General features: G+C 44.1%; 1 protein-coding gene and 1 long non-coding RNA gene across 2 annotated transcripts; one reads left to right on the top strand and one right to left on the bottom strand.

Moving 5' to 3' along the window:
- Window positions 1-1,693: 1,693 nt before the first annotated feature.
- LOC138790043 (uncharacterized) lies at window positions 1,694-25,180 on the top strand. Its single transcript, XR_011362833.1, has 3 exons — window positions 1,694-1,766; window positions 24,798-24,863; window positions 24,976-25,180. It is a non-coding gene; the product is annotated as an uncharacterized lncRNA (long non-coding RNA).
- GEMIN5 (gem nuclear organelle associated protein 5) lies at window positions 3,902-26,370 on the bottom strand. Its single transcript, XM_069968948.1, has 28 exons — window positions 26,218-26,370; window positions 25,452-25,606; window positions 25,003-25,184; window positions 24,770-24,921; window positions 23,649-23,768; window positions 23,221-23,353; window positions 22,932-23,094; window positions 22,631-22,843; window positions 20,750-20,835; window positions 20,568-20,650; window positions 20,348-20,484; window positions 19,706-19,779; window positions 19,311-19,492; window positions 18,748-18,887; window positions 17,875-18,046; window positions 17,581-17,790; window positions 14,906-15,025; window positions 13,753-13,878; window positions 12,163-12,258; window positions 11,632-11,769; window positions 11,023-11,170; window positions 10,365-10,484; window positions 10,031-10,241; window positions 9,491-9,754; window positions 7,126-7,288; window positions 6,442-6,832; window positions 6,271-6,361; window positions 3,902-5,445 (listed from the first exon to the last, which is right to left on the bottom strand). Exons 1-28 carry the CDS (start codon window positions 26,360-26,362, stop codon window positions 5,251-5,253), a joined length of 4,410 nt encoding a protein of 1,469 aa, XP_069825049.1. The 5' UTR covers window positions 26,363-26,370; the 3' UTR covers window positions 3,902-5,250.
- Window positions 26,371-26,868: the final 498 nt, after the last annotated feature.

The raw sequence follows: 26,868 nt of genomic DNA, 5'->3' as shown, positions 1-26,868 counted from the left end.
GGTACCAACAACCATGCCACGTTCAAAGGCACTCAAATCACCTTTCTTCCCCATACTGATGCTCGGTTTGAACTGCAGGAGATTGTCTTGACCATGTCTACATGCCTAAATGCACTGAGTTGCCGCCATGTGATTGGCTGATTAGAAATTAAGTGGTAACGTGCAGTTGGACAGGTGTACCTAATAAAGTGGCCGGTGAGTGTATATACAAATGGGGCAGCAAACAGGGGGTCTATATACTACTGGGGGAAGCACACAAGGGTGTCTACATACTACTGGGGACAGCACACGGGTCTATATACTACTGGGGGGCAGCATAAAAGGGTCTATACTACATTGGAACTGCACAGAGGGGCCTATATTATACCTTCATACTATACTGGGGCACAAAGCATATCTGAATATTAGGTGGGGGCACAGGGACACCTTAAAACTATAGGGGCAAAGGGGACCTAACTACTGTATCTGTTGGAGCCTAAAATGTTTCTCTGGCAGAGTCTGGAGAGAGGATTCACACCAGGAGAAGACTTCAAGGTGGCTCAGGCTGGATGGAGAGAAAGGGAAAATGTGAAAGACTCTGATCAGAAAAGACACCCCCTGTGAGTAACTGGATGTAACTGCACTCTGTTATAGGATTGTAGTGATAGTGGTTATGGTGTGGCAGTATTATGCAATGGTATCATTGGTGATATGTAATATGTAATCACTGTATGGTGGTAAGAATGTTATAAGATAACTACCGAATGTACTGGGGCTCGTAATACAGTGTGGGGGCACTTTCAGGGCATTATACTGTCTGTGGCGCAGCGATTCTGATAACACTGGGTCGTAAATTCAAATGAAGCTGTTTTGCAGTTCCCCTGCACAGTGAGTGACCCTGAGCTCTGCTGTGCAGGAGACACGTCGCTGCTAGGGATCAGTAAGGGCTCAGAGGTTGGACCCTCTAAGATCACTGCCTTGCTGATATTATCCTGGCTGGAATACCCCTTGAAGGTTCCATAGCAGCCTACATCACTTCCTTCCTGATATTACCGCTCCGCTGATGACATCCTGTCTGGATCATGTGGTGGTGATGTCATAATTGTCAGTCAGCGACCTCTCCTCTAAGAGGTGCAAAATGTCACTCATACCCTGAAAAACGACAGCTGTTGACATGCTGCATAGTCGTAGTTTTGCAACTGCTGTAGAGTCACAGGTTGGAGAACAGCGCCTGAAAATGTGATGAGGTCTTAAAATAAAATACACTTTACACAGAAAACCTAAGTTTTGGCCACTAGGTGTCTCACTACTGACATCTACTGCCTAAGAAAATCTGTCTCTGGTAACAGCTAGATCAAGACTAGAGAGGAGCTAACCCAAACGTGCAGCATTAGATTACTAGAGGCCGAAGAAGTTGGATGCAGCCATATCTGTGGGCTGTACCCACCAGAAATTACAGGTTGCATGCTCAGGTTTGGACAAACCACAGCGTGGTCAAGGTTTGCTTTATTTCTAATCAGGACAGGTGGGACTACCATGTACAGGAAAGAAACTGAGAAAGCCTGGACTGTGGGGGAGATATATCAAACACGGTGTAAAGTGAAACTGGCTCAGTTGCCCCTAGCAACCAATCAGCTTCCATCTTTCATTTTCCAAAGAGCCTGTGAGGAAAGAAAGATGGAATCTGATTGGTTGCTAGGGGCGACTGAGCCAGTTTCACTTTATACCATGTTTGATAAATCTCCCCCTGTATCTGCAAGCCGCCTGCTCCACACTGTTCCTCAAAGGTAAATCAAGTCTTTACTCTCATCTCAATGCCCATACAGCTCAGAGCAGTTTTCCCTTGTGTACCTACTGTGACATAATCTCCCCCTCCCTTTAGGCATATCAACAGTAGTAACACGTGCAGACCAGTGCTAAGTGTAACCCCCTTCTTGCTGTGATGCGGTTTCTTTTAATCCTGCTCACATAGGGGGAGATTTGTCAAATTGGTGCAAAGTAGATTTGTCTTAGTTGCCCCTAGCAACCAATCAATCAGATTCCACCTTTCATTTTTCACAGAGTCTGTGAGGAATGAAAGGTGGAATCTGATTGGTTGCTAGGGGCAACTGAGACAGTTTCACTTTACACCATGTCTGATAAATCTCCCCCATAGTCCCTTGCAAACCCAGTGCATCAGTAACCCCTTCTCTCTTCAAAAGCCTTTTATGGTAGTGTACTGTGTACATTATAATAGTCTATTATGTAGAGTACAAGGCAGAGAGTGACACTTTTTGATATTTTAAACTTTTTAATATTTATTTGAAAAAAACAAAACGCAAGTCTTCCTTGGCATAACAGCGAGTACAGACAACATATTTTCACAGTGTCATTTCCATCCGTGTGCGTCATCCACTGCATGGCCCGTACATAAGGGTGAAGGTCGGCTGACGTCTACTAGACCACTTTCCTCCAGTAAATAATGCAATGTGTAGATGTATTTTTCCAAGAGGTGAATGACATCCGCATTGCCCTCTAGATGTCGACTCTAAAGATTCCGCTAAGCTCCAAAATGTCAGGAATGGAAAGTGCACTTAAGACTTTAGTAAAACAACTTAGTGTGGTCATAAAGGATTATCCAGAAAAGTCAAAGAAACAGCGCCACTCCCGACATCAGGCTGTGTCTGGTATTGCAATGCAGTTGTAGTCACTGCATTATCAGACAACCAATGGCCAAAAGTGGTAACATTTTTTTGTACTTGGAGACAATCCCATCAATTTAAAGAGGTTGTCCAGGTTTAGAAAAAGCACAGCTGCTTTGTTGCAAAAGCAGTGCCACCCGTCCTCAGGTTGTGTGTGGTATTACAATTTAGTTCCATTCACATCAATGGAACGGAGTTGCAATAGCGCACCCAAACTGAGGACAGGAGTGGTGCTGTTTGTGGAAGAAAGCAGTCATTTTCTGGATAACCCCTTTAAATGGCCCCACATGCGTTATAAACTAATAATCTGTACAAGAGATTCTTGGCCATGTCATAATACTCTTATAAATGACAGTATATACAACACAGAATTTCCCCATGTCTGTCGGTATTGGAAACACTGCCCATTATATGGCACAGAAGGGGTCCTGTCTTGTCTGCAGCTGAAAGTCTTTGTGGCTCATCACTTGTGAAGATGGAAATGGCTCCAGAGAGTTTATAAATTAAAATGTTTATAAGACATTAGAATTTTTTTTTAAATAATTTTTAATGGCACAATTCTTATCTATAGATTGTACCCAATTTTATCGCTCAGAACTGAAATGAACAAAACAAAGCTGTAATACCAGACACAGCCAGAGGAGGAGAGGGGTGCTGTTTCTCTGTTTCAGATAGAAACCCCATCCTCCAAATACCCCCCAAAATGTAATGGACCTATGTCATCACTAGAAACAGTCCATGCACAATAGTGGAGATGTTTCTGAAATAAAATAGCATATCCTTGTCTAAACTCATCTAGTTCCGATGAAGCGCGCATGCGCGCGAAATGGCCGTCATGTCTGTGTTGTACATGTGAAGTGGTTTGGCGTCTGCTGAACAGTGACATGTGTCACCGAAAGTTTTAACAAATGTTGGAATAAAGAAGTATCACTACGACTCGGTGAGTGCCCTCAGCTTTTTACTCTAATCTCATATACCCCTTTATTGGGGACCTCTTGGCTCCTCAGACATGTCTGTTCTCAAAAACAGCAATCCATAGTACTTGGACTTGAAAGATTGCTTTGTTGTGTTGCTCCACATCTAAGGGAAGTGAATGGGGCCGTACTGCAACCTACAAGTGGTTGTGAGTGCTGGGTCACGGCAGCTGCTATTTTTGGGTTGCAGTGCGATACCATCTACCTACCTTAGCTGCAATGAAGCACAATCCACACCATGCAGCAGAGATCCCAGTTATGGCCACAATCACTGAGCTCCAGGCTTTAAAGGGGTTGTTCAGGCTTAGAAAAACATGGCCACTTCCAGGAACAGCACCACTCCTGTCCTCAGTTTGCATCTGGTTCTGCAAATCAATTCCATTGTGAATGGAGCCAAGTTGTAATACCACACACAACCTGAGGACAAGGGTGGCGCTGTGGCTGTGTTTTTTCGAATCCTGAACAAACCCTTTAAAATAGTTGTAGAGGATTGGACAGAGTCACACCTGTCCGCAGGCTGCATACTGTACTGCAGCTCAGTCGCAGCACCAAACACAATCCATAGATGGGGGTGGCGCTATTACTGAAAAAAAAGCAGCCAGGCTTGTCTAAACCTGAACAACCCCTTTAAGATTTAGTTCCTAAATTTAATTCTCATGACAACAGCTATGGCAGGGGAAGGGAACCTTGGCTCTCCAGCTGTTGCAAAACTACAACTCCCATCATGCCTGGACAGCCAAAGCTAAAGCATGATGGAAGTTGTAGTTTTGCAACAGCAGGAGAGCCAAGGTTCCCTACCCATGAGCTATGGGATATAGTATGCTTAAAGGGGTCAAAAACCATCCCTTTAAGGGTGCGTTCACACCTACAGGATCTGCAGCAGATCCGCAGCAGATTTGATGTTGTGTTCAGTTATTTAAATGAAATCTGCTGCGGATCTGCAGCAGAAAATCAGCTGCAGATCCTGTAGGTGTGAACGCACCCTAAAAGGGTTATCAAGGCTTAGAAAAACATGGCCGCTCTCTTGTCCTCAGTTTGGGTGCGGTAATGAAGCTCAGTTCCAATGAAATGAATAGAGCTAAATTGTAATACCGCACACAACCTGAGGACAAGGGTGGCGCTGTTTCTGCAAAAAAGTAGCTGTGTTTTTCTAAGCCCTGAAGACCCCCTTTAACCCTATGTTAGCCTATGAGGAGTGCAGCCTCACTAGAAACTTTCTCGGCTAGGCAGCAATGACATGCTTACTCCCACTACAATGTATATAGGATGAGTGCACACTGACTCACTGCCGCATACAGATGACCGGACATAAACAGAATATAGAAAAGGAAGATGGATCCTTGGCATTGACCTGCGTCATGGCGGCTGTGCGGAGTGTCTGTAAGGTGCCTCTTAAAGCTATAGTCCAGCGTGTTTCATGCATCCTAAGGCCTCGGTCAGACCACTGCTGTTTCATTCCAATGCTGGGAACATAGTCCAAAGCCCAGCAAGTAAATACCTAGGCGGATGTATGGATGACTAGAGTATGCAGCTTCTGGGAGAAGCCAAGGCAGCTGATGGATGCCGGCACTAGTGCAGAGGTTATTGCAGACCTGGAAGCAGAAAGACGCAGAGTCCTAAACTTGGTCTCTGGGCGGCTGCTCTCGGAATGAGGATGTAAACTTGCTGGCTATTTTGTGGTGGTCGGGAGAGCCGGAGCTGTGCCTCTGCAGGAGACTTATGGCCTGTCCATGTAGGTCAGAGGTCAGCTGAGAAGACGGGAGGTGAAGCATGACCAGGCAGCTCTCCAGGACGTCAGGGAATGGCAGCACCTGAGGACACATGAAAGGACGTATTACATAGGTGACTATATAATGTGAGGCCAGGTCAGCTGACCCCTCCTCCCTCCTTAAACAGCGCCACCCCAGTCCTCAGGTTGCGTGTGGTATTACAATTCAGTTCCATTTACTTCAATGGAACTGAGCTGCAGATCCACACCCAACAAGGGTGGTGCTGTTTCTGGAAGAAGAGAAACAGATCGCTGATCGGAGACCAGCCAAACGATAACACTGCTGGCTGCTAGTGAAAGCGCTCAATGCAGTAAAATCCTAGGTGCATTGCTCCCTGGCAAACATGAATATACAAAAGAGGAGCCCTTGGAGCCTCATTGAAGAGTCCTATAACACAGGACTAGCCAGATATCCCTCCGAGAAGGACCCAGCCAAGGGGTGGCTCCTGTAAGAAAACCACCATATTAAGTGGACAGAGGTGGCAGCAGAGAGCACTGTGTCAAACTGGAAAGAATACACCACTTCCTGCAGGACACCCAGCAGCTGACAAGTATGGGAAGACTTGCGATTTTTTAATTTTTAAAAGTAAATTTCAAATCTATAATCTAGTCGATTTGAAAGAAAAACATTCTCCTTAGTGAAGAGATTTTTGTGTGATCTTAAAGGGGGTACCTTTAAGATCACACAAAAATCTCTTCACTAAGGAGATTTTTTTTCCCCTGCAGAACATACAGCAGCTGATAAGTACTGGAAGACTTGAGATTTTTTTTAATAGAAGTACATTTGAAATCTCTGGCACTTTCTGGCGCCAGTTGATTTGAAAGAAGCAAATTTTGGTGAACAATCCCTTTAAAACTGACCCCTTACCTTTAAGTATTCAGGGAATTCAGCCAGCTTATGGTTCGCTGTGGAAAGCTTCTTCATCAGCTCCGTCAGGGAGACCGGGTTTGGGTTAGCGCTGTGTAAAGAGGACAATGTTGATTAATATGAGAGTATATGGTGGCAGTGAGGATAAAGGGCTTCTCATAGACCACTCACATCTGGCTCTGGCCGTCAGGACCTTTCTCCGGTGAGGATGCCGGGTTTGTGTCCGTCTCTTGATCTAGTTCTAGAGAATTATCCTGGATCTGCCTGTTCCTCTGATGCTGCTGGATCATCTCCCGGAGGGCCTGCTGAACATCTGCTATCTCCCGCTGTGCGTTCTGGAAGCCGGCATGCAGGTCTGACAGCAGAACCCGAAAGTCAGCAGAAGTTTCTGGAGTTTCCGTGACAACGGAACCTTCTCCGGACGAGATCTCCATCTTCGCCGCTGACTGATTCCACCATACGTCATATAGCTTCATGTAGGCGAGGAAGGCCTCCACGCTGTCGCACGTGGCTAAGCTTTCTTTGTTGTCCGGGCTGAGGTTCCTTCTCAGCTCATCACAACCTGAGGACAAAGGAAAATAAATTCCAAGTCGTAGAAGGTTTTGCAGCGTAGAATAACAGATTGCTTTACTGCGAGATCCAGAGAACACTCGGCGTGGCCTGCTGTCTCGGCAGTTGTACCCCAAGTGATCAGCTAGGGGTAGGGAACCATAGCTCTCCGGCTGTTGCAAAACCACAACTCCCATCATGCCTGGACAGCCTTCGGCTGTCCAGGCATGATGGGAGTTGTAGTTTTGCAAAGCCACGGTCTATCCCTGTTCTATCAGATACGATGCGGCAGCTCAAGGCACTTACCTTCTGGGAGCAGCAGCTGAGAAATTTCCTGCATGAACGTAAACTGTCCGGCCTGATGACAGCGGGAGAGGGCACAGAGTATGGCTGACGTCATCTCATCCCAGCTCTTTGACAGGTAGCTCAGAGCAGATAGCGCCACCTCCTGGGCGATGTGGAGCAGCAGCTGTGAGTTTGAAAACAATCATAATTTTGATCTAAACACAGCGCCACTACTGTGCACAGGTTGCGAGTGGTACTGCATATTAAAACACCTTTTAAGTTGGAGACTTGTCTTATAATATTCCATTCTTGACATTCCACTCTAAGGCTGGGTTGACACTACGTTTTTGCAATCCGTCTTTTGCAAAAAACGGATGCATGTGTGTGCATCCGTTTTTCCATTGAACTCCATTATAAAAGAAAAACGGATCAAAGCGGATCAGTTTTTTTTTTTTTTTTAATGGACAAAAAAATGAGGTTGACTACGTTTTTGTGTACGTAAAAAAAAAACAGATCCGTTTTGATCCGTTTTTTTTTTTTTTTATAATGGAATTCAATGGAAAAAAAACAGATTGCAAAAACGTAGTGTGAACCCAGCCTAACTCTAATTTTGTTTGGTACTATGTTTTGTAGTTGTTTCACTTGTTAGACTGCGAGCTGATACCATGTTACTGAATTCTCTTTCTTTACTGGCAGAGTATAGGCCATTTTGCTATGTATGTTACAATCTGATGCACTTTATTAACCCCTTCAAGACCGAGCCCTTTGATGCACAAAAGTCCTGGTCAGATTAATGCAATGTTCCTCCCCGCCTTCTAAGAGCCATAGCGCTTTTATTATTCCACCTACAGGGCTGCTTGAGGTGTCATTTTTTGCGCCATGATCTCTTGTTTTTATTAATATATTGGTGTAACAGAAAAATTTAGATTGCTTTTTATTAATTTTTTTTCTGATATATAAGTTTTTAAAATCAGCAATCCTGGTGCGTTTATTTTCTTTCTTCCGCTTACGCCGTTCACCGTGCGGGAACAATAATGTTAGATTTTAATAGATCGGACAATTCCGCACACGATATGTTATGTTTATTTATTAATATTTTTTTAAAATGGGCAAGGGGGTCTTTTAAACTTTTACTGGGAGGGGGTTTATAAGGGTTTTTTAATGTTTTTTTTTTTTTTTTACACTTTTTATCACTGTAAATTATGCAATCATTAGATTGCATGTACTGATCTATGCTATGCCACAGCATAACATAGATCAGTGTTATCGGTGATCTATACATAGAGCCTGCCTGAGAGCAGACCCTATACATGGATGGTCGATCAGACAGGATGAAGGTAAGTGACTTACCCCCCCCCCCGCTTGTTGGTACAAGCGATTGGGACCATGCTGCGGGGGTCCCGATCACTCAGTGACAGAAGCTTGTTCTGTCACTAAGTACCTTAAACACCGCAATCGCTATAGATCATGGTGTTTAAGGGGTTAATGAGACGTAGCTGTGGGATCGCAGCTGCCTCTCATTACCTCCGGCCCTGGACACACTGATGTGTGCGGGATCACTCTCACTGCAGCGGTCCCGCACACATCAGAAGCAGCTCAGTCAGGAACGTATATATACATTCCTACTGCACGGGGTATGTGCAATAGGAAAATATATATACATGTTACTGACAGGAAGGGGTTAAAAACTTGATATGTTGCATACTAAAACACTTCTAAGGGACCTTTTAAACAGGCCCATGAGTTGCAGAGAGTGAGTGTTGATCTTTCATGCAGCCCTTTAAAGGGGTTATCCAGGACTAGAAAAAGCAGTTACTTTCTTGCAAAAAAAGCGCCACCCCCTGTCTTCAGGTTGTGTGTAGTATTACAATTCAGCTCTATTTACGTCAATGGAACTGAGATGCAAAACCCCCACACCCAAACTGAGGACAATAAGTGGTGCTATTTCTAGAAAGCAGCCATGTTTTTCTAAGGTTCACACTAAGTTTTTGCAAAAAACTGATGGAAAAACGGATGGATTTATGGGCCTCTTTTTTTCCATCGACTTCTATTATAAAAAAGACAAAAAAAAACAAACAAAAACAGAACGAAACACATCCGTTTTTTTAACATACACAAAAAAAGGTCAAGTACGTTTTTTTAAAACCTTTTTTTTTTCTTTATAATGGAAATCAATGGAAAAACGGATCAAAACGAATGCACACAAATGCATCAGTTTTTCCATCCGTTTTTTTGCAAAAATGGATGAAAAAAAATGGACGGCAAAAAAAAAATTTGTGTGAACCCAAAGCCTAAGCCTTGACATCCCCTTTAAATTGATCATCATTGGCCACACATGCCTTTTACAAAAGACTATGTGTACTAATGTGAATAATATAAACCATACCTGCTTGGCGCTGGTGTTGGCTGTCGTCAGTGCGGTGGTGTCAGATGTTTTCAGCTGCTGACGCACCTCAGTATACTGCTCCGCTGAGGACACTCCGTACTCCATCTGCCACAGGCCTGTGAGTTTACTAAGGAAGGACTCCTCACTGTCACGTCCTAACCAATCATGAAAACATGGGGTGGTCTGTGTCCTCCAGTCCACCGGTGTCTTGTCCTTGAGGTGGTTAAACAGCAGCTCGCTGGTACAAAACACCAGTCTGTGTCCCTGTAAAATGATCCAGTTCTACATAAACAGAACATTCTGGACACAAAGAAGTAATGACTACAGCAGTCATGTCTTTTGTCCCGTCCCACTATACCAGGGGTCGGGAACCTTGGCTCTTTGTCTGTTGCAAAACTACAACTCCCATCATGAACTGTCCAGGCATGATGGGAGTTGTAGTTTTGCAACAGCTGGAGAGCCAAGGTTCCCTACTCCTGTGCTATACGATCGATAGGTTATAAGGTATAATCTTATGATTCACCTCTTTAAGGGTCTTACCAACAAAGTTGGATGCTGCTCCAGAGACGTCTGGGCCCCAACCCAGTTCTTAGCAGTGATGTGTTCTTGGGCACAGCGCAGAGCGAAGGAGGCGGCTAAAGTCTTCTCTCCTGAAATGAGTGCAAGTTCGGCTGCGGTGCTGAGGGATGGCAGGTCGCCCTTCTTGGCCAGGACTTTGGCTGCATCATATGGGGACAAAGCCCCTAAGTAACTGCGGAAAGGGAGAAGCAGAAGTATCATCAGAAGGTGATCAACACTAGTCTGCAGAATCAAACAAATGAGACTCCAAACAATGGTGCCTTTCCAGTATATCCGAATCCTTCAAATCACTTACCACTTAGCAGCCATAGAATAGTGACCATCTTGCTCCAGTATGGTGGCCCAGCTGGTGTACAGATCTCGGAGTACAGGGTCCTCCGGTTGCAGGCGACATTTGGCCACAGCAATGGCTTCTCTGGAAGACAAACCAGATTCATAAGAATGCATAACGCATTTCAGCTCTGAAAACCCTAAATGAAGGGAATAGTCTCATAATTAAAGGGGACCTCTGGTGAAAATGTTTTTTCTTTTAAATCAACATGTTGATTTGTAATTTACTTAAATAAAAAAAATCTCAAGTCATCCAAAATCAGCTGCTGTATGTCCTGCAGGAAGTGGTGTATTCTTTCCAGTCTGACACAGTGCTCTCTGCTGCCACCTCTGTCCATGTCAGGAACTGTCCTGAGCAAGCAGCAAATCCCCATAGAAAATCTCTCCTGATCATAAACAGGGCCCCTGCAACCCCCCTTCCAATGCGAATGGGAGGAAGTTGAGTCTGTGTGCAGGCATGACTGCCGCTCCATTAACACCGGTATACAAGCAGGTCCCAGCAGTCAAACCCCCACTGATCCGATACTTGTCACTTACCCTATGGATAGGTGATAAGTTGTAATCTTGGGCTAACCTCTTTAAACATAAGTCAAGGGAAGTATAAACTGTGCAGACTGACCTACCTGTATAAGTGGTTTCCTTTCAGGAGCTCCACTGCCTCATAGACTTTATTAATGGAGAGGAGATGAGTGGCGGCCTTTACATACTGTTCCTGGAAGCACAACTGTTTCACATAGGCTTCAGTTGTCCAGACCCAGACCTTGTATCCAGCTGCAAAGGTGAAGACACATTAAGCAGGACCCAACACCTCCATATCCCATCCATTCACAGTGTCACAATGCAAGGTCTTCTTCTAAATCAGGGGTAGGGGACCATGGCTCTCCAGCTGTTGCAAAACTACAACTCCCATCATGCCTGGACAGCCAAAGCTTTAGCTTTGGCTGTCCAGGCATGATGGGAGTTGTAGTTTAAAAAGTCTTTTAGGACATGCAGATCCTGTTTATTCCAAAAGAAACAATACAGTCTGTGGCGCCACCTATAGGTCAACGTGTCCCCCTTAAAACAAAAAGCCTTGACATGTTTCCAGGCACTATAATGGGTCTGACATTACCAGAGTAGCTAGCTCTAGCTGGCCCTACAGACAATATCTTCCCTTTGGAGAAGATTTTCTTGCCCAGACTGTATACAGCATGTCACCATAAGTATATAGTATATAGACTCCCCATACCTACCCATGGGTGCCAGAGCAAGCAGCTGGTCTGTCAGCTCTCCCCTGTCTGCAGCTAGCTGTAACGCCCCCTGCAGGTCACCTTTCCACAGCATGATCTGGTGCTGGAGTTCTGCGTGTCCACTCTCCAGGTGCGATTTACCTGATGGAAAGAAAGACGGATTAGAAGCTGGGATATTCTCAATATTAAAATAGAATATTGGAAGGTTGGGAGGTTTAAGGCATAGATAAGTAGATAAAAAAAATGAAAATTAATTTATTAAATAAAATGTGAATGCTTATTAGAAAGGGAATGTGTCAGCTGTATATCAGTGCTCAGTGTCATAGAGGCCGTGCTGAGCTGCAGGATGCACGCCTCCTCCCTTTCCCACTCCACCTGACTGATTGACAGGTACTGCTACCAGCCCTATACGTCAATCATTCTATGTAAGGAGGAGGAGACATGCATGCTACGGCTCACACAGCCTCCAGGATGATTGAGCTCTGACCATGATCTCGAGCTGACAGATTCCCTTTAATATAGATTCTTGCCTACCCTCCTCCTCCATGAGTCGGTGCAGAGTCGCTCGATCACTGTAGAGGCCGAGATGGGATGGAAGCTCATTCTGGGAACATGTCTCCATTCCCGATTCTGTAAAGAGAGAACAATTAGAATTTTTCTTGTACACTATGGCTGCCAGGTTATGGAATAACTAGTAGCAATGGCCACGATGCACAAGGTTTTCTAAGGAGGCCATTTCACTGCTTATATACCAGTTATATCTACACAAAACAGTTCCGCAACTTCCTGCAAAAGCTTTACCGTTTTAATCGTTCGGTTGAAATGCAGTTAACGATTAACGACCGAACGAGAAATCGTTGATAGCTTTATATGACCTGGACCTATTTTTATCGTTGCTCGTTCGCAAAACGTTCGCATTGAATAAGACCTCGTTCGGTGGTTCGCAATAGGTACGAACGCAATAGCGAATAAATAGCGAAGAAAAAACGATCGCAATTACGATCATAAGTAACGATTATCGTTCCATGGAAATGAGTGAACGTTTTCAGGTCTTTCGCAATAGCGGTCGTTTGAGATCGTTAATCGTTAACAATTATGCAATCGATAATCGTCCGGTGGAATAGGGCCCTAAGCCTTCTTGGAGTGATACTTACCTATCTTTACACACATCACTACACTATGTCAGAAGGAAAATGATCGTTATCCTTTAAAGGGGTTTTCCAGGATTAAAAAAACACAGCTTCTTTCTTGGAAAAACAGCACCACCCCTGTCTTTAGGTTGTGTGTGGTATTGCAATCCAGCTCCATTTACATCAATGAAATGGAGCTGAAAACCCTCCACACCCAAACTGAGGACAGTGGTGCTGTCTCTAAGCCTGCATAACCCCTGTAAGCCAAGAATGAATAAAGAGAATTGTGAATACAGCTCTGGGGGCATAAGTTGCAACATTGGATCAATGCAAAAAAAGTAATTTAAAGTATTGAGAAACTTTTTGCATAGATTTGTACACTATAAAATGGGATATACGAGTGTATAATAAAATACCATGATAATGATTATTTATGGCATCTGGTCGGAAATTCAGTGAAAGCAAAGACCAATAAGGTTTCCAAAGAGACCGACAGTCAATGTAGGAAAGACACAAGCATAATATAGATCCTAAAGTGGGTACGCCATTGAAAATTTCTCACTTTCTTTCAAATCAACTGGTTATATAGATTTGTAATGTATTACTTTTTTAAAATATCCAGTCTTGCAGTACTTATCAGCTGCTGTAAGTCCTGCAGGAGGTGGTTATTCTTTCCAGTCTGACATAGCGCTCTCTGCTGCCACCTCTGTCCAGGGCAGGAAAGGTTTTCTATGGGGATTTGCTGCTGCTCTGGACAGTTCTTGACATGGACAGAGGTGGCAGCAGAGAGCACTGTGTCAGACTGAAAAGAATACACCACTTCCTGCAGGACACACAGCTGCTGATAAGTACTGGAAGACTTGAGATTTTTAAAAACAACTAAATTACAAATCTATATAGCCTTCTGATACCAGTTGATTTGAAAGAAAGAAAAAAAAATCACTGGAGTACCCCTTTTAGTCTTTATAGGGTGGACGTTGTGATGCAACCCTACCTCCGCTGGAGCACAAGGCAGATGCCAGTTTCACACAGTCCCGATGTTGCTCGTCTTTGGAGCGATGGTCTTTGTTGGTGCTAATGGGAAGTACAGATCGTGCCTTCTTCTTCCGGCTGTGGGGATCTAAAGGAGAAACTATATAATGAAGGTAATGGATGAATAAAAAAAACTAAACCATATACAGTGGGGCTTTAGGAATGGCCTGACAACATAATATTGGTAAAAAGGGTGATTACATGAAGAAAAGTTTCTGTATCGCTAGAGATGGATAGAAACAGGCTGTGATAAGAGACCAGTTCCTGTAAGGGCACTATTACACGGAACGATAATCGCCCGAATCGGCCCTATCTGGACGATTATCGCTCTGTGTAATAAACACAACCATCAGTCGATGACAATGCTCATCGGCTGATCGTTGATATAGGTTTTGACCTATAATTGTCGGGGGCCGAACGTGCATCACTACGTGTAATAGCGGTGCACGGCCGGGGGCTGGCGATATGCAAAATGCATACATTACCTATCCATGATCCAGGGCTCCTCTTGCGCTCTGCTTCTCACAGGTTCCTACACTCTCTAGCTTCAGAGCAGCTTGCCTGAGCTGACAGGCCACTCAGCCAATCACAGGCCGGGACCGCCACAGCCAGTGATTGGCTGAGCGTCCTGTCAGCTGAGACAGGCCGCTCTGAAGCTAAAGCGAGCGGGACCTGGGGAGAAGCAAAGCACAAGAGCAGCCCTGCAGCATGGATAGGTAATGTATACAGTTTAAGCAAGGGCTGCAAGGACATCGGTAATGATGTCCATGCAGCCCTTGTTAAACGATTATCGGCCGTGTAAAAGCCCCAGTAAATGAGCACCGATCTAGCAGATTGGCGCTCGTTTACAGTTATCGGGCCCCAATTGGCCCGTGTAATAGTACCCTAACCCTTCTAGGGTCAGTAAAGACTGGACAAGTTGTGCTCGTTCTCCCTGACGTCTTTTGCAACACCCCCCCCCCCCACATACAGAATGAAAAAATAAAACTTTATATGCTGCTGTCTGACAAGTGTTGCCCCCCATATAGCACCTAGCATTTTATCAGTGGATGTTACTGAAGTGCGGCCAAAGTTTCCGCAAGTTGACATCCATTATTCAGGGAGTCGGCACCAACCTCCTTTGTCCTTTGGCAGCTCCTTCCTGGGCGCAGCTCTCTTAAACGTCGGGCTTGGGCTGCGCTTCTCGATACTCAGCAGAGGTGAAGCATCGGACACAGGCTGAGATTCTGCTGCAGCTAAAATTACAAAAGAAGAGAAAGTGTCCGCCGTGTTATATAGAACCAGATTACAGCAAAACTAAACCTACCGACGTTAACAGGAGTGGACAACCATATCATGTGTATGAGGGTTCACGACTGTTCTGACAGGAGAAAAGAGGATCAGCAATGCCCAATCCTTCTCTTCTCAAAGGAGAGAGGCTTATTTATCTGTGCCCGCTGCAAACACATGCATGCTTAACCAAGCAGAGCATACACGTGTATGGGAAGGACAGGAAGAGTAGCCTTGAACCAAATAATCGCGGAGGATGGCTACTGAACTTGTAAGGGGGTTATCCAGGATTAGAAAAAACAAAAACAAATTTTCTTGCAAAAATAGTGCCACTCCTGTTCTCAGGTTGTGCGTGGTATTCCAATTAAGCTCTATTCACTATTAATGGACGTGAGCAGCAATACCCCACACCTAAAGGACAGGACCTGAGGACAGAAGTGGTGCTGTTTCTGAGAGATAGCGGCCATGTTTATCTAAGCCTTTTACTAAATAATACAGTATACTGTATGTTTTAATTATATTCATGCCCAAAGCCACCCAAAGTATAACAATTAAGGATAAAATAAAGCTTTATGTAACTAATCAAGTATAATAGGAGAAGCCGATGTATACCCCCCCCTCCTGGAAACGTGCCTGGGGTAACAAGTGTGAGTCAGAGGGGTCAGGAGAACCTCTGCTGAGGCTGTAAATAATTCATAGGGATGCATCATTTATGGAGGAGGATTCATGCTGGAGGTCCCGGCCGTACTCTGACAGCTTACATACTAAACAAAACTTTTTTTCTCGGATTGTTAAATTATTTATACGTCAGCAAAGTCATAAAAAAAGTTTTAAAAGGCGATAAAAAAATGTATTCTTAAGGCTCGTCCTCCGTTCCCCATACTGTCATAGCTTGTCTAGACTGTCTACAAGCTATGAGGTATGGGGAGAGAGACAGGAGTGCAGCCAGTCAGTGTTATTTTAGGTTGTAGCCTTGTATAAAGAGATGGCTTTTCAGGTTACTTTTGAAGGTCTTGACAGGGGATGTGAGATGGATGTGTCAGGGAAGCGAGTTCCAGAGTAAGGGGGAGGCTCGGGCAAAGTCTTGGGGACAGTTGCGAACAAGGGGGGAACGCAAAAGGAGGTTGTTGGAGGGTGTGTGAGGTACGGTAGCGGGATATCAGGTCAGAGATGTATGGAGGGGACAGGATGTGGACGGCTTTGTACATCATGATCAACAATTTTAAGTGAATTTGCTGAGAAATAGGGAGCCAGTGAAGGGATTGGCAGAGGGGAGAGGCAGAGGAAGAACGAGAGGAGGAGATGTGGATTAGTCGGGCAGCAGAGTTAGGGATAGACTGGAGGGGAGCAAGGGAGTTAGATGGAGGCCAGAGAGGAGGATATTACAGTAGTCCAAGCGGGAGATGATGAGAGCATGTATCAGCAGTTTTGTGGAGTCAGGGGTGAGAAAAGAGCGGATCCAGGAAAAGTTGTCAGGGACTGAATGTGCAATTTAAAAGAAATGGTAGAGTCAAAAGTGACCCCTAGGCAGCGGAGCTGGCGGACAGGGGACAGAGTGCAGCCATTGACTGTGATTAACAGATTAGATGGTGGAGTGAAGTTAGATGGGGGGGGGGGTAGATGATTAGTTGTGTTGTGTCCATATTCATTTTTAGACTGCGGAGGGAGAAGAAGGAAGATATAGCCGATAGATACTTTGGGATCCTGGATAGCAGGGAGTTACCATCCAGGCCAGAGAGGTAGATCTGAGTGTTATCAGCATAGAGGTGGTGCTCAGGTGTAGATTTCTGCCACGTCTCCCCATCTACCCATCAGGCAAGTGGGTCAAAAAGAATACACAGAATTTTTCGCCAACCACAAAAATGTGTGCCTTTTTCACGGCGTGCTCCAGGGGCGCATTCGATAACTGTGCCCCTGCGTGTTTTTCTTCAGTGTGCTATGGCTGCAGGAGGCTGCATGTAAGTTAAACATAGAAACACAGAAGATTGTCTGCAGAAAAAGACCACTTGGTCAATCTAATCTGCCCTTGTTAAAGATATAAAGAGGCAGAAATAAAGGGGTACACTGGGCAACAGTGATTATCAATGGAACCGGGAGGTCGGATGACACTGTGGGGGCGGGGCAGTGCTCCTAACAATAAGGTACCTATTCCCTATTCCACAGGACGATTATCGTTCGGATAATCATTAAATTGTCCGGAACAAAGCGATACTTGTTCAGTTGAATAGCGATCATCGTTCCGTGTAATTGGGTGAACGATTTCAGATTTCACATTTGCAATAGCAGTAGTTTGAAATCGTTTATCGTTAACGATTATAATCGTCCCGTGGAATAGGGCCCTAAGACACATACCTTCCTCCTCGGCGTCCCGGGGGCTATAAGGGGTTATCAGCAAGTTAGATTTGTTTAACCTGCTGATAGTCCCTCTTTAACATCATGATGGTGTCCTATAGTCTCCCTGAACCTGTGGCTCACCAGGTATGGAGGTCTTTGCCAAGTCTAGGGGGCGCCCATACAATACCTTCTTGGGGCGTCGTTTTCTCAGGAATGATCTCCGGCTCCTCTTCTTGATCAGACGTCCCATTCTGTGCCGGATTGATAAGGCTTTCCTGTTCTCTGCTCAGCACCTCTCCTCCGGCCTCCTGAGTAATATTATCCATCTTCTTCTTTTTCTTTGTCTTGTTTTTCACTTGTAGAGAACGTTTCTTTTCCAGTTCGGCCGATTTTTTTCCTAGAAGAGGAAACATTTGTGAATCTCTGCTTAAAAAGGCGACTCGGTGAATTGAGAAGTAAAAATCCCATTTAGCAAACTAACCTTTGGGGGGACGGCTGTGCTCCTGCTTTGATATTGACCAATTGTGTAAGCAGAAGTCATCCGCTCCAGTCCACACCTGGTCGGCCTCCACTGGAGACCACTGGACACACAGCAGTCGTCCCTTGTGCCCCCGATAGTTACTGATTGGTTCTTCTTGGAGAACGTCCCAAACCTGGTGTAGAAATATAGACGAATTGCAATCAAGAAACCAATGACAAAATGACCCCCAGGAAATGTGCTCCAAAGCATAATGATGAATATCTATTGGAGAGGGTTGTGGGCATGCTCTGTGATCTGTACAAAGGTCGCTGTGCAGGGAGGGAGGGAGCTGGTTTCGTCCTATATTTCATATATATATCCTTCTATTCAGGGCAAGGTCATTTGTTCAGTCTTCAGTCTACTTAGTTAGATATGTTAAAAATAGAGTCGGTGTCTAGGGGGGAGGGAGTTTAGTGTTCGCCCCAAGGATACAGCGGCAAGTACGTTTAGGAAATATGTTGTCCTCAAAATGACAAGGACTTGGTTCTCATGAATAATGCACAACTATTACAAGTTACTTTGGAACAAGGGAAGATGTACTGCTCCTAGACATAACGTACAATGTAGATATTTATTCTGAAAACGAAAAAATATAATGTAATAATATACCTGTCAAGGTTTCTGCTGCAGTCATGTGACATGTCATGATCATCACACATATCTATCTATCTATATATCTATCTATCTATCTATCTATATATATATATATAGATAGATAGATATGTGTGATGATCATGACATGTCACATGACTGCAGCAGAAACCTTGACAGATATATATATGGACCTGGAGGAGGAGGCCCCTTAAAGGGTTACGATCCTTGTATTGATCTTACTTGAGAGGTGCCATCATAGCTGGCAGATACCAGCCTGGCATCATGATGAGGGCTCCAAGACAGACTGGTGATCTTAGCAGTGTGCCCAGACAAGGTACGGAAAGGATCTGTGATGGTGACTGGGTCTTTGGCAGGGGTCTCTGAAGTAACAAAAAAAACCAAAAACAAAACAAAAGAAAGTGACTTGACATAAAAAAAAAAAATAAAAAAAAATTGGCATCAGAGAAGCATGTCAAAAGTTTTGATCAATAAGAAGAACCAGTGAAGAGAAACGTGTCTCAGCAATATTCAATTCCCGCTGTCAATCATCTTTGGCCAGCGGACGCATAGACTTATATAAAGGAGCTGCCTAGACAGACATGGCTGCAAGCCGGAAAGTGAAATTCTCTAATTGTGCTCTTCTCCCTGCTCCTTCTCCCCATCAGTGGTGGTCACAGCAACGAGACCCCAACTGATCAAAACTTTTAACATGTCAAAAGTTTTCTTTTTAAAGAGAGCAAAGGCGCCCTCTTACGTCTAAGTAAATAGGTCTTACATTGCCCTGTAAATAAGCAAAACCTCACCTAGCGCCCCCTTGAGGTTATGTACGTAAATCACAGCATTATTGGATCCAGATGCCAGAAGGAATCTCAGGGTGGGATCCTCACAGTGATCGTGGTTCCAGCGGAGGGCGTTCACTATTTTATGATGTTGCTGAATGGTGCAGATCAGCTGAAGATGCGGAGCCCGAAAGACTTCGATACTCCTGTATGATCACAAAGGAAATACGCTTATGGAAACTGTAGTAGTAGTTCAGACTTGACAGAGCTGCAGCGACTAATAACTATATCAGCATATGTATCAACAACTGTATGTGTATATAATATATATATATACACACACACACACACACACACACACACATACATACACACACATCTATATCTATATAGTGTTTTTTACAGGAGATATTACATACCCATCTTCATTACCAACAGCTAAGTGTTGCCAGTCCGCTTTCCAGCTCAGCTCTGTATGTAAAGGTAACTTGTGCTGGAAAAAAAAATAAAAAAATAGTAATAATGGATCGAAAAAAAATGACACAAAACGTATACATTACCTAGAGGCTACGCTTATAACATCCACATATGACACTTACATAATATACACCAGGGGTAGGGAACCTTGGCTCTCCAGCTGTTGCAAAACTACAACTCCCATCATGCCTGGACAGCCAAAGCTTTGGCTGTCCAGGCATGATGGGAGTTGTAGTTTTGCAACAGCTGGAGAGCCAAGGTTCCCTACCCCTAATATACATTAGCTGACCTTCCATTCCTGCCTGTAGGGTGAGCCATACTCACTGGCCATAAACATCACACTATTCCCTTATAGTCTGCCCCATATATGTTCATCATTTAACTGTAGCCTTATGGCACATCCAATGTTTAAGGTTGGATTTTATTGTTGCCAATCTTTTTTCGTCATACAAGATGGTGTCTGGCAGCGGCTTACTCCTCTCTCCTTAAATCAGAACACATGCACGCTCAGTAGTGCTGAAGACGCAGGCATATAGGAGGTTCAGGAAGCATAGCTGTATTATGAGGCCGGCAGCATCACTTACTTTAATGTCATTTGTATCTCTGATTAGCTTGTTTATATCTTGGGCCTCCATGGTCAGCTTCCAGGGGTTATGCTGGAAAATAACCCCTTCTCCACCACAACTATACAGGGTAAATGGGGGCCGGTCCCCTTCAGCACCTGGTGGAGACAAAGAGTGAAAAGTTTATACAGCTTATATCATGTGTGATGCACGCATGGTAAACAGAAAAACTACATCTCACCAAAAGAGAACGGGGGCAGTGGAGGACCCCAGGACATGGAGTACACAGTCTTTTTGTGGTAAGTATTGGAAATCTGAGGGGGCCTGCAAAACAAACATAAATGGATGATCTGTCACCTGCAAAAATAGAGGCTACTCAGTGGTCAATACAGGCAAGTAAAGGGTGTCAGGGTAGGGTCTTACTTGGTGGAAAAGACGTCATAAATCCCGACTTTTCCATCATCCGTCCCAAAGGCCAAACTCCCCTCTTTAGTTGGATGCCAAGAGAGCTGCGGAGGGCAAGAGATCAAATGAAAAAGAAGCACTCATGGTGAATTACTACAAGCCTCTTGTATAGCAAGACACAAGCTTCTAGTACCTAGCCATCTTTGGATATTTAAGCGAAAATCTTTTTCTTTCAAATCAGCAGGTGTCAGAAAGTTATACAGATTTGTAATTTACTTCTATTTAAAAATCTCAAGTGTTCCTGTACTTATCAGCTGCTGTATGTCCTGCAGGAAGTGGTGTATTCTTTCTGACACAGTGCTCTCCAGCGTACTCCAGCGAAAATCTTTTTCTTTCAAATCAACTGGTGTCAGAAAGTTATATAGATTTGTAATTTACTTCTATTTAAAAATCTCAAGTCTTCCCATACTTATCAGCTGCAGGAAGTGGTGTATTCTTTTCAGTCTGACACAGTGCTCTCTGCTGCCACCTCTGTCCCTGTCAGGAACTGTCCAGAGCAGGAGAGGTTTTCTGTTTCTATATATTTATTAAATTTTTTCAAAGTAATTTTGCAGACAAAGCAAATTTTGCAAACAAAATATACAATTAATGTAAGATGTTATGTAACTAAACATAAGAAGAAACCAGGGAAAGGTAAACATAAATCATAAAGAAAAACATATATTCAAGCAATATTTCCGTAAATTATTCACAAAAGTTAGATAAATCTGCATGTATTATGTTCATACATGTATTATAATATGTTCATAAACAGTTAGAAAAAAAAAAAAACAGCTTAGTAAAATATTTAGAAAAGAATTAAGGTGAAAAAAGTGGACTGATCGTCCACGGTGACCACATCTCTCTGAATTTTAGAATAGTATTATTGCCATAGGCTATAGCCTCCTCATTCAAAATTAACTTATCTAGGTATCTCCCTAACATCTCCAATAAAAAACCTATACACTGAGAATTATGTGCCACTTCTGCACACATTACGAGATGATATAGCCCAATTTAACAAGGTGGAACTGTCATGGCTGGGTAGACTCAATGCGTTTAAAATGTTTTTGCTTCCTAAACTGATGTATATATTTCGCAATGTTCCCATAGGAGTACCAAAGAAATTCTTTTCCTCTACTAGAACCATTTTGTTATCATACTTATGGGGTTCTAAAAGGCCCAGAATATCATATAAGCTACTGCTTCCGGACATTGAACTATATCATAGAGCTACAATCTTAGCGCAGACATACGCATGGTTTAGGAATGGCACAACCCCCCCATGGATGAATATTGAACAACATTTAGTTAAACCATATTCACTTAAGTCATTAATGTATGCTTATTTGTGGCACCTACCCACTCCGAGAATTCACTCCTGCACCACACTAGCAAGCTTAAAAACTTGGATTATATCTCATACCGCTATAGGTACAAGGCAGGAGAGGTTTTCTATGGGGATTTGCTGCTGCTCTGGACAGTTCTTAACATGGACAGAGGTGGCAGCAGAGAGCACTGTGTCAGGCTGAAAAGAATATATCACTTCCTGCAGCTGATAAGTATGGGAAGACTTGAGATTTTTAAATAGAAGTAAATTACAAATCTATATAACTTTCTGAAACCAGTTGATTTGAAAGAAAAAGATTTTCGCTGGACAACCCCTTTAAAGAACACTTGTGCTCTGAATTACAGTTTCTGTATAAGGTGAGGTCAGGAATAATATTATATATATATATATATATATATATATATATATATATATATATATATATATATATATATATATATATATATATGTCTCCTATGGATATAACCCACCTTTCTCATACTGGACATATAAGATGTGGATGTACTTACCGCAGTCACTTTACATTTGATGCCTTGCCACAGCGTCTTCACATCGTACGCATTTACGACAGATAGGGAGTTCCACACACGGATCATGCTGTCCCCCACTCCGACCGCTAGGCATCCAGATGCCACGGGGGAAAAAGCCAGGCTGTACACAAAGCCTCCCAGTGAGCTCAGTGACCAACAGCAGGAGAGGGAGCTCAAGTCCCAGCACTTCACCTACACAGAGATGACAACTTTAATGCACTGAAGTAACATGGCAGCCGGCTGTACCAAAATAATATACCACCATACGGCCCACACTCACATCCCGATCCATAGATGTGGAGAAAAGCAGCTCCTTCCCCTCCTCTGTGCCAAGGGAACAGAGGTTAAACACAATACGGGAATGGTTCTGTCCCTCCGAGGAGCCCAGGAGGGTCCATTTCTGCTTTCCGCTCTTAGTTAATTCCCACAGTAGCAGCTCGCCCCTACCGAGAAAGCGAGAAACATGGTTATATACAATGGTGGCGCACCAATAGCATGTCAAGGAGGCCACAACTACCCTAGGCCCTTGACATCCTATTATGTCCCGGGGCAGAATCATAATAACTTACCCAAAGCAGCTGGAGAGTATCTGGGTAGGATGTCCGCGGGGCCAGTGAACTGTCAACCATAAGCGTTCCTTCACCATAGGATCCGTTCCTCCTCCCCGCCTCTTCAGGTACGGCAACTTCAGAGTCATAACGCCTAAAGGGATAAAAAAATCTGAATACTGTGCCACAATAACAAAAGCTGGCAAGGGCGCTATCTTCCCCGATGTCATCATGAATAGATAGATAGATATATAGATAGATAGATAGTCTGCTAGGCACAGGATGTCAGATGCCCCCTGCAGGTTCCTATAGACCAATGTAAAGGGGCAAAATAAGGAAGTGCAGCTACAAATAACTTTGATGCATCAATATTAATAAATAAAAGGCGGCATGTACTCCCCCTTTGTAATAGGGGCACAATGCCTATCAAACCTAGTAGGGGCCCCTACCTTTGCCTGTGGAGGAACTCCAGATGCGGATGGTTTGATCCTTGCTGCCCGAGGCCAGGTAGCAGCCCTTGTTCTCCGACTCTGGCAGGAGGTCACCATTGGTCGCGTTCAATTCTACGACTGTTGAAAAGCAAAACGTAGACTCCGTATGAAGACAAGCACAGAGAGAAGTGAGGCGGCGGAGGTGAAGAGCCGCGTGCCCTCCATTACCAATGCATGGCTTTATTCTCCTTTTCTTTTTTTCAGAGACTATGGGGGAGATTTATCAAACATGGTGTAAAGTGAAACTGGCTCAGTTGCCCCTAGCAACCAATCAGATTCCACCTTTCATTTTTCACAGAGTCTGTGAGGAATGAAAGGTGGAATCTGATTGGTTGCTAGGGGCAACTGAGCCAGTTTCACTTTACACCATGTTTGATAAATCTCCCCCTAAGTGATGTAAAAGGAATCTCCGGCTTAAATATATCTATATAGATACATGACCACTGTCGGATTACATAACCTAATAATAACTGCTATATTGCACAGGATGAGTTTTAGATAGAGATGAGTGGACTTGCTTGCATTTGATTACCGTTGGCTGAAGAAGTTGGATGCAGCCCTAAGGCTCCCTGGATACAGACTATGGCCTATGGCTGTATTCATGTTTCCAGGACTCCCTAGGGCTGCATCCAACTTCTTCAGCTAAAATATACAGTGATCCGGCTCATCTCTAGTTTGAAGAATCTATTCAAGTAGAATAAGCACAGGCACTCACTCGGTGAGTGTCTGTGCTTTTTCTAGTTGGAAGGATTCTTCTACTTGAACTGTATATATCCGCTGATGACCCTGCCGGTGGGCCAAAGTCCGCAAGGGCATTGCTGTTTTCCATACATGGCTCACAAGCAGTAGTACAGGAGTGTCGGTGGTTACCTGTGGTTTTTCTATATCTATTATTTTTTATGACTAATTGTTGGAAAGAAGAAGATTACACGTTATTATGGGTGAGTGCCCGTTTCTTTATCTATTTAGAATTTTTCTATACCTAGTTTGGACCATGCAGTATATCTGGTATGGCAGAGGAGGGGGGGGGGGAGTAGTGACAACTATGGCTCTTAGCTCAATAGATTTCATTCCCATACCTTGTGTTTCCTCCTGTTTCTGATACAGATCCTCCTCCCGGGGATGCGGGCACCATGCCAAGCAGTGGATCTCATCATCGTGTCCCCGCAAGCGGTGAGTGACTTCTCCTCTACGGCTGATATCTATGATGACTATCATACCGTCCTTGTACCTGGGGAAGATAGATAATTGATTAATGATAATTCTGTGTCTGCCCCTTTAATAGCCAGGCATTCGGCATCTTCCTACCTACCCTATGGCCACCAGATCTTCTTGGTGCGGTGCACAGGACAGGCAGAAGATGGTTCTCGGCTCTGGAAAAAATTGCTGCCCATCATTTCGATTGCACCAAAAGCAAACCACTATCCCCTTCTCGTCTCCGGTTACCAGCAAGTCCTTCACCAGGGGAGACCAGTGGAGAGCGGAGATTAAGTTCTGTAAGGAATAAAGGGCAGACATTCTTCAGAAACTATAGACAAGATATAGAACAGTGGTAGGGAACCTTGGTCCTGGAGCTATTGCAAAACTACAACTCCCAGCATGCCTGGACAGCCAAAGGCTGTCCAGGCATGATGGGAGTTGTAGTTTTGCAACAGATTGAGAGCCAAGGTTCCCTACCCCTGATATAGACTAAGGAGCGTGTATCTCGAGATCGACGACAATGGCGCCTAATACTTGTACAGCCGCACAATCTGTTCTTACCCGATGGAGCTTGTGTTCTGTTACCAAACTCTTTGTCTGGGTGTCCCATACTTTCACGCAGCCGTCGTCTGAGCTGCTGGCGCAGAGCTGAGACTGACCGGAGAAGTGGGAGAAGGCAAAGCCGGACACGCGTTCTGTATGACCGAGCAGCTCCCCTGAAATGGAGGCAAAAAACACATCAAGCAGGACTATTCACTTTATATGTAAGATAAATGGCTCCCTCTAGTGGCGGCAGCAATAAGCAGATCTATTAAAGGGGTTGTTCACCAATTTTTTTTTTCTTTCAAAACAACTGGTGCAAGAAAGTGCCAGAGATTTTAAATATATTTCCATTAAAAAAATCTCCAGTCTTCCAGTACTTCCCAGCTGCTGTATGTCCTGCAGGAAGTGGTATATTCTTTCCAGTCTGGAAAGCAGGAGAGGTTTTCTACTGCTACTGCTCTGGACAGTTCCTGACATGGACAGAGGTGGCAGCAGAGAGCAGTGTGTCAGACTGAAAAGAATATACCATTTCCTGCAGGACATACAGCAGCTAATAAGTACTGGAAGACTTCAGATTTTTTTTATAGAAGTAAATTACAAATCTCTGGCACTTTCTGGCACCAGTTAACTTGAAAGAAAATATTTTTTGTTGAACAACCCCTTTAACATATACAGGACATATACAGGACTAAGAAATAATACTACATAGAGACTGCCGCCAGGCGGTCAGGGCAGAACACTACAGATACCAGCAGGGTATCCATATGCATGTGCAGAGACTTACCATAGAATCCGGGCTCCTGGGGGCTTACACGGAGTAAATAGACAGAATTCCGAGCAGCAAACCCAAAAAGCCCCCCGGCTGCATCACTGGAGCGGCTGCAGTACCAGTTGGGGGAGGCGCTCAGCATCCGGTTTGGATCCCCCATCCTTGTGTCTCCTGTAGAGGCAGAACGTAATAGACAATAAATATCACATCTGGAATATTCAGACTACACAGCGGGATACAGGATACCCTGGACAATGTAATGGCTATCCTGAAAGACTTATGTATAGCGACTGTAGTGGGCGTGCTCTGTTATCTCTATATCTCACACAGGGAAGACAGCTGGTATATACAGGTATCAGACACAGGGTATACAGCTAGTATATACAGGTATCACACACAGGGTATACAGCTAGTACATACAGGTATCACACACAGGGTATACAGCTAGTATATACAGGTATCACACACAGGGTATACAGCTAGTATATACAGATATCACACACAGGGTATACAGCTAGTACATACAGGTCTTACACACAGGGTATACAGCTAGTACATACAGGTATCACACACAGGGTATACAGCTAGTACATACAGGTATCACACACAGGGTATACAGCTAGAATATACAGGTATCACACACAAGGTATACAGCTAGTATATACA

The sequence above is a fragment of the Dendropsophus ebraccatus genome, chromosome 1, assembly GCF_027789765.1.
Source record: "Dendropsophus ebraccatus isolate aDenEbr1 chromosome 1, aDenEbr1.pat, whole genome shotgun sequence".
Classification (NCBI taxonomy): Eukaryota; Metazoa; Chordata; class Amphibia; order Anura; family Hylidae; genus Dendropsophus; species Dendropsophus ebraccatus.
The sequence above is the reverse complement of the archived record's forward strand: the minus strand, read 5'-3'. Positions and strand labels throughout refer to the sequence as shown.

What these genes read in the sequence shown, in the direction of transcription:
- GEMIN5 (XM_069968948.1), bottom strand. Translation starts at nt 26,362, where the DNA reads ATGGGGGATCCAAACCGGATGCTGAGCGCCTCCCCCAACTGGTACTGC. An exon ending in GAAACAGGAGGAAACACAAG is followed by an intron (nt 23,769 to 24,769) that starts GTATGGGAATGA and finishes GCTTTTCAACAG; the next exon opens with TCGTAGAATTGAACGCGACC. An exon ending in GCTATGATGGCACCTCTCAA is followed by an intron (nt 18,047 to 18,747) that starts GTAAGATCAATA and finishes TTTCTACACCAG; the next exon opens with GTTTGGGACGTTCTCCAAGA.